The sequence below is a fragment of the Oncorhynchus kisutch genome, linkage group LG18, assembly GCF_002021735.2.
Source record: "Oncorhynchus kisutch isolate 150728-3 linkage group LG18, Okis_V2, whole genome shotgun sequence".
NCBI lineage: Eukaryota > Metazoa > Chordata > Actinopteri > Salmoniformes > Salmonidae > Oncorhynchus > Oncorhynchus kisutch.
Genome location: NC_034191.2, coordinates 8728932 through 8740659, shown reverse-complemented (window position 1 = coordinate 8740659; position 11728 = coordinate 8728932). Strand labels below are relative to the sequence as shown.

Below are 11728 nucleotides of genomic sequence, written 5' to 3'. Positions count from 1 at the left end.
TCGATCCCGCTCCAGAGTATAGGCCTCGGTGTAACGCTCACTCTTTCGCCGATAAACCCAAACCCAAATCCAACCATCACCCCTGGTGAGACAAAACCGTGACTCATCAGTAAAGAGCACTTTTTGCCAGTCCTTTCTGGTCCAGTGATGGTGGGTTTGTGCCCATAGGCGACGTTGTTGCTGGTGATGTCTGGTGAGGACCTGCCTTACAACAGGCCTACAAGCCCTCAGTCCAGCCACTCTTAGCCTATTGATCTGAGCACTGATTGAGGGATTGTGTGTTCCTGGTGTAACTCGGGCAGTTGCTGTTGCCATCCTGTACCTGTCCCGCACGTGTGATGTTAGGATGTACCGATCCTGTGCAGGTGTTGTTACACGTGGTCTGCCACTGCAAGGACAATCAGCTGTCCGTCCTGTCTCCCTGTAGCACTGTCTTAGGCGTCTCACAGTACGGACATTGCAATTTATTGCCCTGGCCAGATCTGCAATCCTCCTTGCAGTATGCCTAAGGCATGTTCACGGGCAACTTTCTTTTGGTGTTTTTCAGAGTCAGTAGAAAGGCCTCTTTCGTGTCCTAAGTTTTCATAACTGTGACCTTAAGGGTCTACTGTCTGTAAACTGTTAGTGTCTTAATGACTGTTCCACAGGTGCATGTTCATTAATTGTTTATGGCTCATTGAACAAGCATGGGAAACATGTTTAACCTCTCTAGGGGGTGTGGGACAGTAGCGCCCCACCTGGCCAACATCCAATGAAATTGCAGAGTGCCACATTCAAAACAAACACTCATTATAAAAATTCATAAAACATACAAGTGTTATACATCGGTTTAAAGATGAACTCCTTGTTAATCCAACCACTGTGTCAGATTTCAAAAAGGCTTTACGGCAAAAGCATACCATGCGATTATCTGAGAACAGCACCCAGCAGACAAATCATTACAAACAGTTACCAGCTAAGTAGAGGAGTTACACAAGTCAGAAATAGCGATAAAATGAATCACTTACCTTTGATGATCTTCATATGGTTGCACTCACAAGACTCCCATTTACTCAATAAATGTTTGTTTTGTTCGATAAAGTCCCTCTTATTATCCAAAAACCTCCGTTTTGTCCGCACGTTTTGTTCAGTAATCCACAGGCTAAAAGGCAGTCACAACAGGCAGACGAAAAATCTGAAAAGAATCAGTAAAGTTCGTAGAAACATGTCAAATGATGTTTATAATCAATCCTCAGGTTGTTTTTAGTCATATTAATCAATAATACTTAAACCGGACAAAAGCTTTGTCAATATAAAAGGACAACAAGAAAGGCGCAGCTCTCGGTCGAGCGTATGAAAAACCTCTGGGACACTGCAGTGTCCACTCATTCAGAGTGGTCTTACTCCCTCATTTTTCAGAGTACAAACCTGAAACAATTTCTAAAGACTGGTGACATCTAGTGGAAGCCATAGGAAATGCAATTTGAGTCCTAAGTCAATGGAATCTGTATAGGCAGTCAATGGAAAACTACAAACATAAAAAAATCCCACTTCCTGGATGGATTTGTCTCAGGTTTTCACCTACCATTTCAGTTCTGTTATACTCATAGACATTATTTTAGTGTGTTTTCTATCCAAATCTACTAATTATATGCATATCCTAGCTTCTGGGCCTGAGTAGCAGGCAGTTTACTTTGGGCACGCTTTTCATCTGGATTTGAAAATAGTGTCCCCTACCCTAGTGAGGTTAAAGCCTTTAAAATGAAGATCTGTGAAGTTATTTGGATTTATACAAATTATCGTTGAAAGACAGGGTCCTGAAAAAGGGACAGTTCTTCATTTTGCTGAGTTTATATAATATAATTTTTTTCTTCACATTTTCAAACAGTACATTCATATTTTCCAACGGGATATACATTTGGGTGAGCCTCGTTTGACTGCCAAAAATAAAATTAAACCATCTAGTGGTCAGCGAAATAACAACACAATGTCAAATACAGGTAGCCTAGTCAAATAATTAACATCCAATCACATTAACCGTTACTCATCCAATCACATTAACCGTTACTCTGTCACAGGAAACCTTCACTCTTGCGCAGACATTTAGAAACAAAACATGACAATTTGAAAAACCAGACACAAGAGTTTTTTGAGTAGTAAGACATGTATAAAAGCAACAGATACCATTAATAAGAAGGGTCTAGAAGCGTCTTATATGGTGAGCTACCGAGTGGCTGGGACAGACAAGCTCCATACTATTGTGGAGGACTTAATTCTTCCTACTGCCGTGGATATGACTGGGACAATGTTGGGGGAAAAGGACAAAGAAACTATACAGACAATGTCTTCCACAACGTGTCAGTGACATGGCAGGAGATGTTTTGAAACAATTACTGCTTTGCATACAAACCAGTGAATTACATGCCTTAAAGCTGGATGAGTCAACAGACGTGGCAGGCCTGGCACAGCTCCTGATATATGTCTGTTATCTTTATGGGGGGTCAATTAAGGAAGAAATCCTCTTCTGGAAACCAGGACAACATGAGAGGATATTTTTAAGGTACTGGACAGCTTTGTGACATCAAATGGTCTTTGGTGGTCAAGATGTGTTGGTATCTGTACTGATGGCGCAAAAGTTATGGTAGACATAGTGGAGTGGTAACGCGCGTGCAAGCAGTTGCTCCCGACGCCACTTGGGTAGCATCCACCGAGAGGCTCTTGGGTACACTGCAGCATCCACCGAGAGGCTCTTGGGTACACTGCAGCATCCACCGAGAGGCTCTTGGGTACACTGCAGCATCCACCGAGAGGCTCTTGGGTACACTGCAGCATCCACCGAGAGGCTCTTGGGTAGACTGCAGCATCCACCGAGAGGCTCTTGGGTAGACTGCAGCATCCACCGAGAGGCTCTTGGGTAGACTGCAGCATCCACCTAGAGGCTCTTGCTGCCAAGGGAATACCTGACAGCTTGAAATACGTTTTAGACACTACAGTGAAAATGGTTAACTTTGTTAAAGCAAGGCCCCTGAACTCTCGTGTATTTTCTGCATTATGCAATGATATGGGCAGCGACCATGTAACACTTTTACAACATACAGAAGTGTGCTGGTTATCAAGGGGAAAAGTATTGACATGTTTTTTTTATTTTATTGAGAGACGAGCTTAAAGTTTTCTTTACTGACCATCATTTTGGGGCGGCAGCGTAGCCTAGTGGTTAGAGCATTGGACTAGTAATCAAAAGGTTGCAAGTTCAAATCCCTGAGCTGACAAGGTACAAAATCTGTTGTTCTGCCCCTGAACAGGCAGTTAACCCACTGTTCCTAGGCCGTCATTGAAAATAAGAATTTGTTCTTAACTGACTTGCCTGGTTAAATAAAGGTAAAATATATATATATTTTTTATTCACTTGTCTGACCCCTTGCATGATGACGAGTTTCTCACACGACTGGCCTATCTGGGTGATGTTTTTCTCTCGCCTGAATGATCTGAATTTAGAATTACAGGGACTTTCTGTAACTATATTCAATGTGTGGGACAAAACTGAGGCTATGATTCAGAAGTTGGAGCTCTTCTCTGTCTGCATTAACAAGGACAACACACATGTCTTTCCATCATTGTATGATTTTCTTTGTGTGCAAATTAACTCAAGCTTACGGACAATGTCAAATGTGATATAGCGAAGCATCTGAGTGAGTTGGGTGCGCGGGTACTGTCCCGAAACGGACGACACAAACAATTGGATTCGTTATCCCTTTCATGCCCTGCCTCCAGTCCACCCACCGATATCTGAAGAGAGCCTCATACAAATTGCAACAAGAGGTTCTGTGAAAAGGTTATTGAATCAGAAGCCACTGCCAGATTTCTGGATTGGGCTGCGCTCAGAGTTTCTTTCCTTGGCAAATTGCGCTGTTAAGACACTGATGCTCTTTGCAACCATGTACCTAACCTATGTGAGAGTGGATTCTCGGCCCTCACTAGCATGGAAACTAAATACAGGCACAGACTGTGTGTGTAAAATGATTTCAGACTGAGATACTCTCCAATACAACCCAACCAACATTGCAGAGTTATGTGCATCCTTTAAGCACACCCTTCTCATTAACCTGTGGTGAGGTATTCACACCCTTCTCATTAACCTGTGGTGAGGTATTCACACCCTTCTCATTAACCTGTGGTGAGGTATTCACACCCTTCTCATTAACCTGTGGTGAGTTATTCACACCCTTCTCATTAACCTGTGGTGAGTTATTCACACCCTTCTCATTAACCTGTGGTGAGGTATTCACACCCTTCTCATTAACCTGTGGTGAGTTATTCACACCCTTCTCATTAACCTGTGGTGAGTTATTCACACCCTTCTCATTAACCTGTGGTGAGGTATTCACACCCTTCTCATTAACCTGTGGTGAGTTATTCACACCCTTCTCATTAACCCGTGGTGAGTTATTCACACCCTTCTCATTAACCTGTGGTGAGTTATTCACACCCTTCTCATTAACCTGTGGTGAGTTATTCACACCCTTCTCATTAACCTGTGGTGAGTTATTCACACCCTTCTCATTAACCTGTGGTGAGTTATTCACACCCTTCTCATTAACCTGTGGTGAGTTATTCACACCCTTCTCATTAACCTGTGGTGAGTTATTCACACCCTTCTCATTAACCTGTGGTGAGGTATTCACACCCTTCTCATTAACCTGTGGTGAGTTATTCACACCCTTCTCATTAACCTGTGGTGAGTTATTCACACCCTTCTCATTAACCTGTGGTGAGGTATTCACACCCTTCTCATTAACCTGTGGTGAGTTATTCACACCCTTCTCATTAACCTGTGGTGAGGTATTCACCATTTTTGATGAACAAATCAGGTTTTATATGTAAGATAGTTAAATAAAGAGCAACATTTGTGATTCTTCTTCTTTTTTTTATTTGTACCAAGGACCTATAAGAGCTCTTTGTCACTTCCCACAAGCCGGGTTGTGACAAAAAACTCACACTCATTCTTATGTTTAATAAATGTATCATATAGTGTGTGTGGCAGGCTTACAAGGATGGCAAAAAACAACATTTGAGAGTGTGCTGACCCTGGTGCTAGAGGGGGTACAGCTGGAGGTTAAATGTTTGAAGGGGTACTGGGCTATAACAAGTTTGGGAACCACTGCCCTAACAGAATAATGTTGAACCTTGGCTTGAAGCTGAATTACAGCAATTATACATTTGGAGTAGATGAGAGATGACAGTGTGTGGAAATGACCATGTATTTCTCGTCAGACAGACTACCCACTGGGCACAGACGTCATTTCAACATCTAGTTTTGATTTACATTTAGTTGAGTTGTCAACTAACGTGAATTCAACGTGAAATATCATTGGATTTAGGTTAGAAGTTGGGTGAATAAAATGCTAAATTCCCTTACCTTGATAACTTTTTTCTAATCCGTTGATTAATGTTGAATTGTTTTGTTGAAATGACGTGGAAATAACATTGATTCGACCGAATTTTTGCCCGGTGGGTAGCTAGTGAGGCTACAGATTATTATAATTATCACAGTGATAATCTATTCTTCAATTCAAACCGTAAAGCTGGTAGCCTTCTAATGAGCAAATATATTAGTCAAGCGAGGAAAATGACTCGCTGATTGTTTGACGAAGCCCCTGGGCAATAGCCTTTCCACTCAGAAGCCAGCACTTAAAAAGAAAAACAATCATAGGCTGAAGGGCCAATTTATGGGTGATGTGTTTCCTACTGGTGAAATAGTTGACATCTTTAGAGATGCAGCAGTAGCAGGGCACACGCGGTAATAATATCACCCTGCGTAATAGAAAGCAGAGAGAGAGAGAGAGATGCAGCAGTAGCAGGGCACACGCGGTAATAATATCACCCTGCGTAATAGAAAGCAGAGAGAGAGAGAGATGCAGCAGTAGCAGGGCACACGCGGTAATAATATCACCCTGCGTAATAGAAAGCAGAGAGAGAGAGAGAGATGCAGCAGTAGCAGGGCACACGCGGTAATAATATCACCCTGCGTAATAGAAAGCAGAGAGAGAGAGAGAGATGCAGCAGTAGCAGGGCACACGCGGTAATAATATCACCCTGCGTAATAGAAAGCAGAGAGAGAGAGAGATGCAGCAGTAGCAGGGCACACGCGGTAATAATATCACCCTGCGTAATAGAAAGCAGAGAGAGAGAGAGATGCAGCAGTAGCAGGGCACACGCGGTAATAATACCACCCTGCGTAATAGAAAGCAGAGAGAGAGAGAGAGATGCAGCAGTAGCAGGGCACACGCGGTAATAATATGACCCTGCGTAATAGAAAGCAGAGAGAGAGAGAGATGCAGCAGTAGCAGGGCACACGCGGTAATAATATCACCCTGCGTAATAGAAAGCAGAGAGAGAGAGAGAGATACAGCAGTAGCAGGGCACACGCGGTAATAATATGACCCTGCGTAATAGAAAGCAGAGAGAGAGAGAGAGAGCGCGCGAGTACAAATAATAAATACACCGCTTCCCTTCTCCCTTCGCGTTCCCACCAGAACGCCTCATCGCATTCCGCTTCCCTTCTCCAGACCTGACGTTCCCACCAGAACGCCCCATCGCATTCCGCTTCCCTTCTCCAGACCTGACGTTCCCACCAGAACGTCCCATCGCATTCCGCTTCCCTTCTCCAGACCTGACGTTCCCACCAGAACGGCCCATCGCATTCCGCTTCCCTTCTCCAGACCTGACGTTCCCACCAGAACGCCCCATCGCATTCCGCGCCCCCCACGTCAGAGCCGGTGACATCATGAGAGGTAGTGGAACGTCTGTCAAAAACACAAGTTCAACTTTTCCATTCTTGATTCCCCCCGGAACACAATCTTAAGACTTAAATGCAACTCGATGTCAAATCACACGGAACTGTCTTTCATCAATTAGTCTACCTGGCCTACATCCTGTGAAAGATTTTTGTTCATAGACTATATGAAATTTGGTTAGTATATTTTGAGTCCCTTGCGAGGTCGTAGACTTTTACGCTGTTCACTAGCTCCGCGTATATGACAGCCCCACTCACCCCCTCGCCAGGCTATCGCGTAAATATGTCAAGAAAATGGGTTTATCGCATTTTTCGCTCTGCGCGACTGATGTGAGGATTGTAACACCCTCCATCGCCTTCCCTCTCTCTGCGCAGAGAGATAAGCGGAGACATGCGTGTGTATGTTGCGCAGGAGAGATAAGCAAGCAGGTTTTGTGGAGCGTTCAGAGAGGGTCCTGTTTCTGTCAATTCAGGATGAAAACATGCGTTCCATTTGGACTAAGAGCAGCATGGGGGTAATTTCAGACCAACATATGGGATTTCACGCCTGGGCAACTATTGTACCTTACTGGAGACTATCTAATGGAAATTATGTCCAAAGTGGATGAACGGACAAAAAAACTAATTGAGAGCACTACCTCAAAACAGTATCGCTCCCTCTTTATCCCGGAGAGGAATTATTTATCCAAAGCTATGCAAACACAAAATTAGTCTTAAATGGCTGAACTCGAAGTATCCAAAAATCTCAGTTTTGAGAAAGGTAAGCGTTCTACTAAATTCTACTCGATTTCAATGTATGTGTAATGGTATACTAGGTGATGAGGGGCGAGGGTGTATTATCAAAATGTAGCCTTATGTTTAAACCTGGACTGTCTTCTGAATGGGTTGCTCCATTCCTAAATTCTTAATTTGACTTTTGATATGCCTGTGCTTTGCTGGTTTTCTGAGGCTGTCATTGTGAGTGTGATAAATAAGCATTTGTTATGCATAGGTCTGGGGGGGGGGGGATCACTACATTGTTGTGAGTGCAACATCACAGCCCATGCTTTAATGTCTTTACTATGTAGCCAATTTGTTTTAAAAAAACAACGTTTTTTTTTGGTATGATCCTAGGAAGTTCTCAATTTGACTCATACATTCATGTTGGGAGTGTTTTTGTCTTGCCAAGGAAATATGTCTTTGTAGAACAGTAGGCAATGGAACCCGAGAGCGCACGCCCACTCCTCAGGAGTGAGAGGCAGCGGATGAAGAGAGCTGTCAGTGGTGCTGCAGCAGATTGCATTCTGTTCCCTGCAGGCTGTCTGTCTGTCGCGAGGGGGCAGGAAATCCGCTTTTTTTCGGGGTTTATCTGGCAAGAGTTGCATGTGCTTTTGTTGATACAGTTAGATACACATTCATTTTGCCAATGTGAACCAAATAAATTGTGTAGGCTAACCATTCAGCCATTTTAATCAAATTTTCTTCAGTGTTTTATTTTTAAAATGGAACACTTATGTATGTAGGGAGAACATATTCAGGTGTAGTCTGGGACAAACATCAGCCCTGGCATTTCTAACACACTGGCCCATTTCCCCCCTCCCTTAAGGCCCCCACCCACATAAACCTAAATTAGACTGGCCATTTTCCCCCTCCCTTAAGGCCCCCACCCACATAAACCTAAATTAGACTGGCCATTTCCCCCCTCCCTTAAGGCCCCCACCCACATAAACCTAAATTAGACTGGCCCTTTCCCCCTTCCCTTACGGCCCCCACCCACATAAACCTAAATTAGACTGGCCCTTTCCCCCCTCCCTTACAGCCCCCACCCACATAAACCTAAATTAGACTGGCCCTTTTCCCCCCTCCCTTACAGCCCCCACCCACATAAACCTAAATTAGACTGCCCCCCCCCCCTCCCTCCCTTAAGGCCCCCACACACACAAACCTAAATTAGACTGGTCCACTGGCCAAAACATTGACCAGTCTGCCCATAAACATAAATTAGTTTAAAAGGGCTCAGAACATTAATCTGCCTAATACTGTAACCCTCTCTAGTCAGAGGAGATTCATCTGACTAATAATGTAACCCTCTCTAGCCAGAGGAGATTCATCTGCCTAATACTGTAACCCTCTCTAGTCAGAGGAGATTCATCTGACTAATAATGTAACCCTCTCTAGCCAGAGGAGATTCATCTGACTAATACTGTAACCCTCTCTAGTCAGAGGAGATTCATCTGACTAATACTGTAACCCTCTCTAGTCAGAGGAGATTCATCTGACTAATAATGTAACCCTCTCTAGCCAGAGGAGATTAATCTGCCTAATAATGTAACCCTCTCTAGCCAGAGGAGGCTTGTGCACATTGAAGGCCACCAGCATTCCGTGACAGGTATTGAAGGGTGAAAGCAAACTGTTGGTCGTTCACACTTCACAGTTTATCAGCTTTCCAATATATTTCCCAAATATATTGATCTCTAAAATGTTTATAAAGTAGCAGCAGTTATTATATGCTATAGTATCTGATGCTAGCCTAGCCCTATAGGCTATAGTATCTGATGCTAGCCTAGCCCTATAGGCTATAGTGTGTGATGCTAGCCTAGCCCTATAGGCTATAGTATCTGATGCTAGCCTAGCCCTATAGGCTATAGTATCTGATGCTAGCCTAGCCCTATAGGCTATAGTGTGTGATGCTAGCCTAGCCCTATAGGCTATAGTGTGTGATGCTAACCTAGCCCTATAGGCTATAGTATCTGATGCTAACCTAGCCCTATAGGCTATAGTGTGTGATGCTAGGCTAGCCCTATAGGCTATAGTGTGTGATGCTAGCCTAGCCCTATAGGCTATAGTATCTGATGCTAACCTAGCCCTATAGGCTATAGTGTGTGATGCTAGCCTAGCCCTATAGGCTATAGTGTGTGATGCTAGCCTAGCCCTATAGGCTATAGTGTGTGATGCTAACCTAGCCCTATAGGCTATAGTGTGTGATGCTAGCCTAGCCCTATAGGCTATAGTGTCTGATGCTAGCCTAGGCCTGTAGGCTATAGTGTGTGATGCTAGGCTAGCCCTATAGGCTATAGTGTGTGATGCTAGGCTAGCCCTATAGGCTATAGTGTGTGATGCTAGCCTAGCCCTATAGGCTATAGTGTCTGATGCTAGCCTAGGCCTGTAGGCTATAGTGTGTGATGCTAGGCTAGCCCTATAGGCTATAGTGTGTGATGCTAACCTAGCCCTATAGGCTATAGTGTGTGATGCTAGCCTAGTCCTATAGGCTATAGTGTGTGATGCTAGCCTAGCCCTATAGGCTATAGTATCTGATGCTAGCCGTGTAGGCTATAGTGTGTGATGCTAGCCTAGCCCTATAGGCTATAGTATCTGATGCTAGCCTAGCCCTATAGGCTATAGTGTGTGATGCTAGCCTAGCCCTATAGGCTATAGTATCTGATGCTAGCCTAGGCCTGTAGGCTATAGTGTGTGATGCTAGCCCAGCCCTATAGGCTATAGTGTGTGATGCTAGCCTAGCCCTATAGGCTATAGTATCTGATGCTAGCCTAGGCCTGTAGGCTATAGTGTGTGATGCTAGCCTAACCCTATAGGCTATAGTATCTGATGCTAGCCTAGGCCTGTAGGCTATAGTGGGTGATGCTAGCCTAGGCCTGTAGGCTATAGTGGGTGATGCTAGCCTAGGCCTGTAGGCTATAGTGGGTGATGCTAGCCTAGGCCTGTAGGCTATAGTGGGTGATACTGGCCTAGCCCTATAGGCTATAGTATCTGATGCTAGCCTAGGCCTGTAGGCTATAGTGGGTGATGCTAGCCTAGCCCTATAGGCTATAGTGGGTGATGCTAGCCTAGTCCTGTAGGCTATAGTGGGTGATGCTAGCCTAGTCCTGTAGGCTATAGTGGGTGATGCTAGCCTAGCCCTATGTTTTCTAACCCATAGTGATATACTGTACTGCACCATGACTGTCTACGCTATAGCTGCTGTTATGTGGTGTGTTGGTGCCCATGCCCCAGATTGGTAGCCCCTTCCCTCAGTCAAAGGACCACATCGCCCTCCATTGGCCTCATGGGTGGAATGGTTGTAAATATGTTATTAATAAACCTATACAAAATTAATTAAACTTAAGAAAATCCGGTGTTTCTCTGTCAAACGGTGTTGTTATATTTCAGTCTTCTGTGATGTATATAAAATGTAGTATTGGGATGCAAACTCAAAATATAATACTCAAATGTTTTAACTCGATATCTGACATGGTACAGGTGCCTTCTTTTTTTAAGCACATAAACATGTGTGTGGGATGGCTACTTTTTTTGTTTGTTTGTTTTTACTTTTGCTTCAAAGTAGATTTGTTTAAGACTACTAAGAAACACTCCTGATAGATCCTGCAAAAATATCCTCTGTGTACGACATAAACACCAAATAATGCTGAGCAGAATTAGGCAGCCAATTAAAAGGAAGCAATTCCCGAACCTTCCATAACAGAGACATCACCTACAGAGAGATGAACCTGGAGAAGAGTTCCCTAAGCAAGCTGGTCCTGGGGCTCTGTTCACAAACACAAACAGACCCCACAGAGCCATCACCTACAGAGAGATGAACCTGGAGAAGAGTCCCCTAACCATGCTGGTCCTGGGGCTCTGTTCACAAACACAAACAGACCCCACAGAGCCATCACCTACAGAGAGATGAACCTGGAGAAGAGTCCACTAACCATGCTGGTCCTGGGGCTCTGTTCACAACTCAAACACACCCTACAGAGCCATCACCTACAGAGAGATGAACCTGGAGAAGAGTCCCCTAAGCAAGCTGGTCCTGGGGCTCTGTTCACAAACACAAACAGACCCCATAGAGCCATCACCTACAGAGAGATGAACCTGGAGAAGAGTCCCCTAAGCAAGCTGGTCCTGGGGCTCTGTTCACAAACACAAACACACCCCACAGAGCCATCACCTACAGAGAGATGAACCTGGAGAAGAGTC

The 11728-nt window shown here is 44.3% G+C and overlaps 1 protein-coding gene across 1 annotated transcript in view; it reads left to right on the top strand.

Moving 5' to 3' along the window:
* The first annotated feature begins 7059 nt into the window (after positions 1–7059).
* Positions 7060–11728, top strand: part of LOC109878823 (1-phosphatidylinositol 4,5-bisphosphate phosphodiesterase eta-1-like) — a 106468-nt gene continuing 101799 nt past the window's right edge. Inside the window, 1 exon segment of the mRNA XM_031796452.1 lies at positions 7060–7532. Coding sequence (XP_031652312.1) covers positions 7490–7532 — 43 coding nt within the window. The 5' untranslated portion in view covers positions 7060–7489.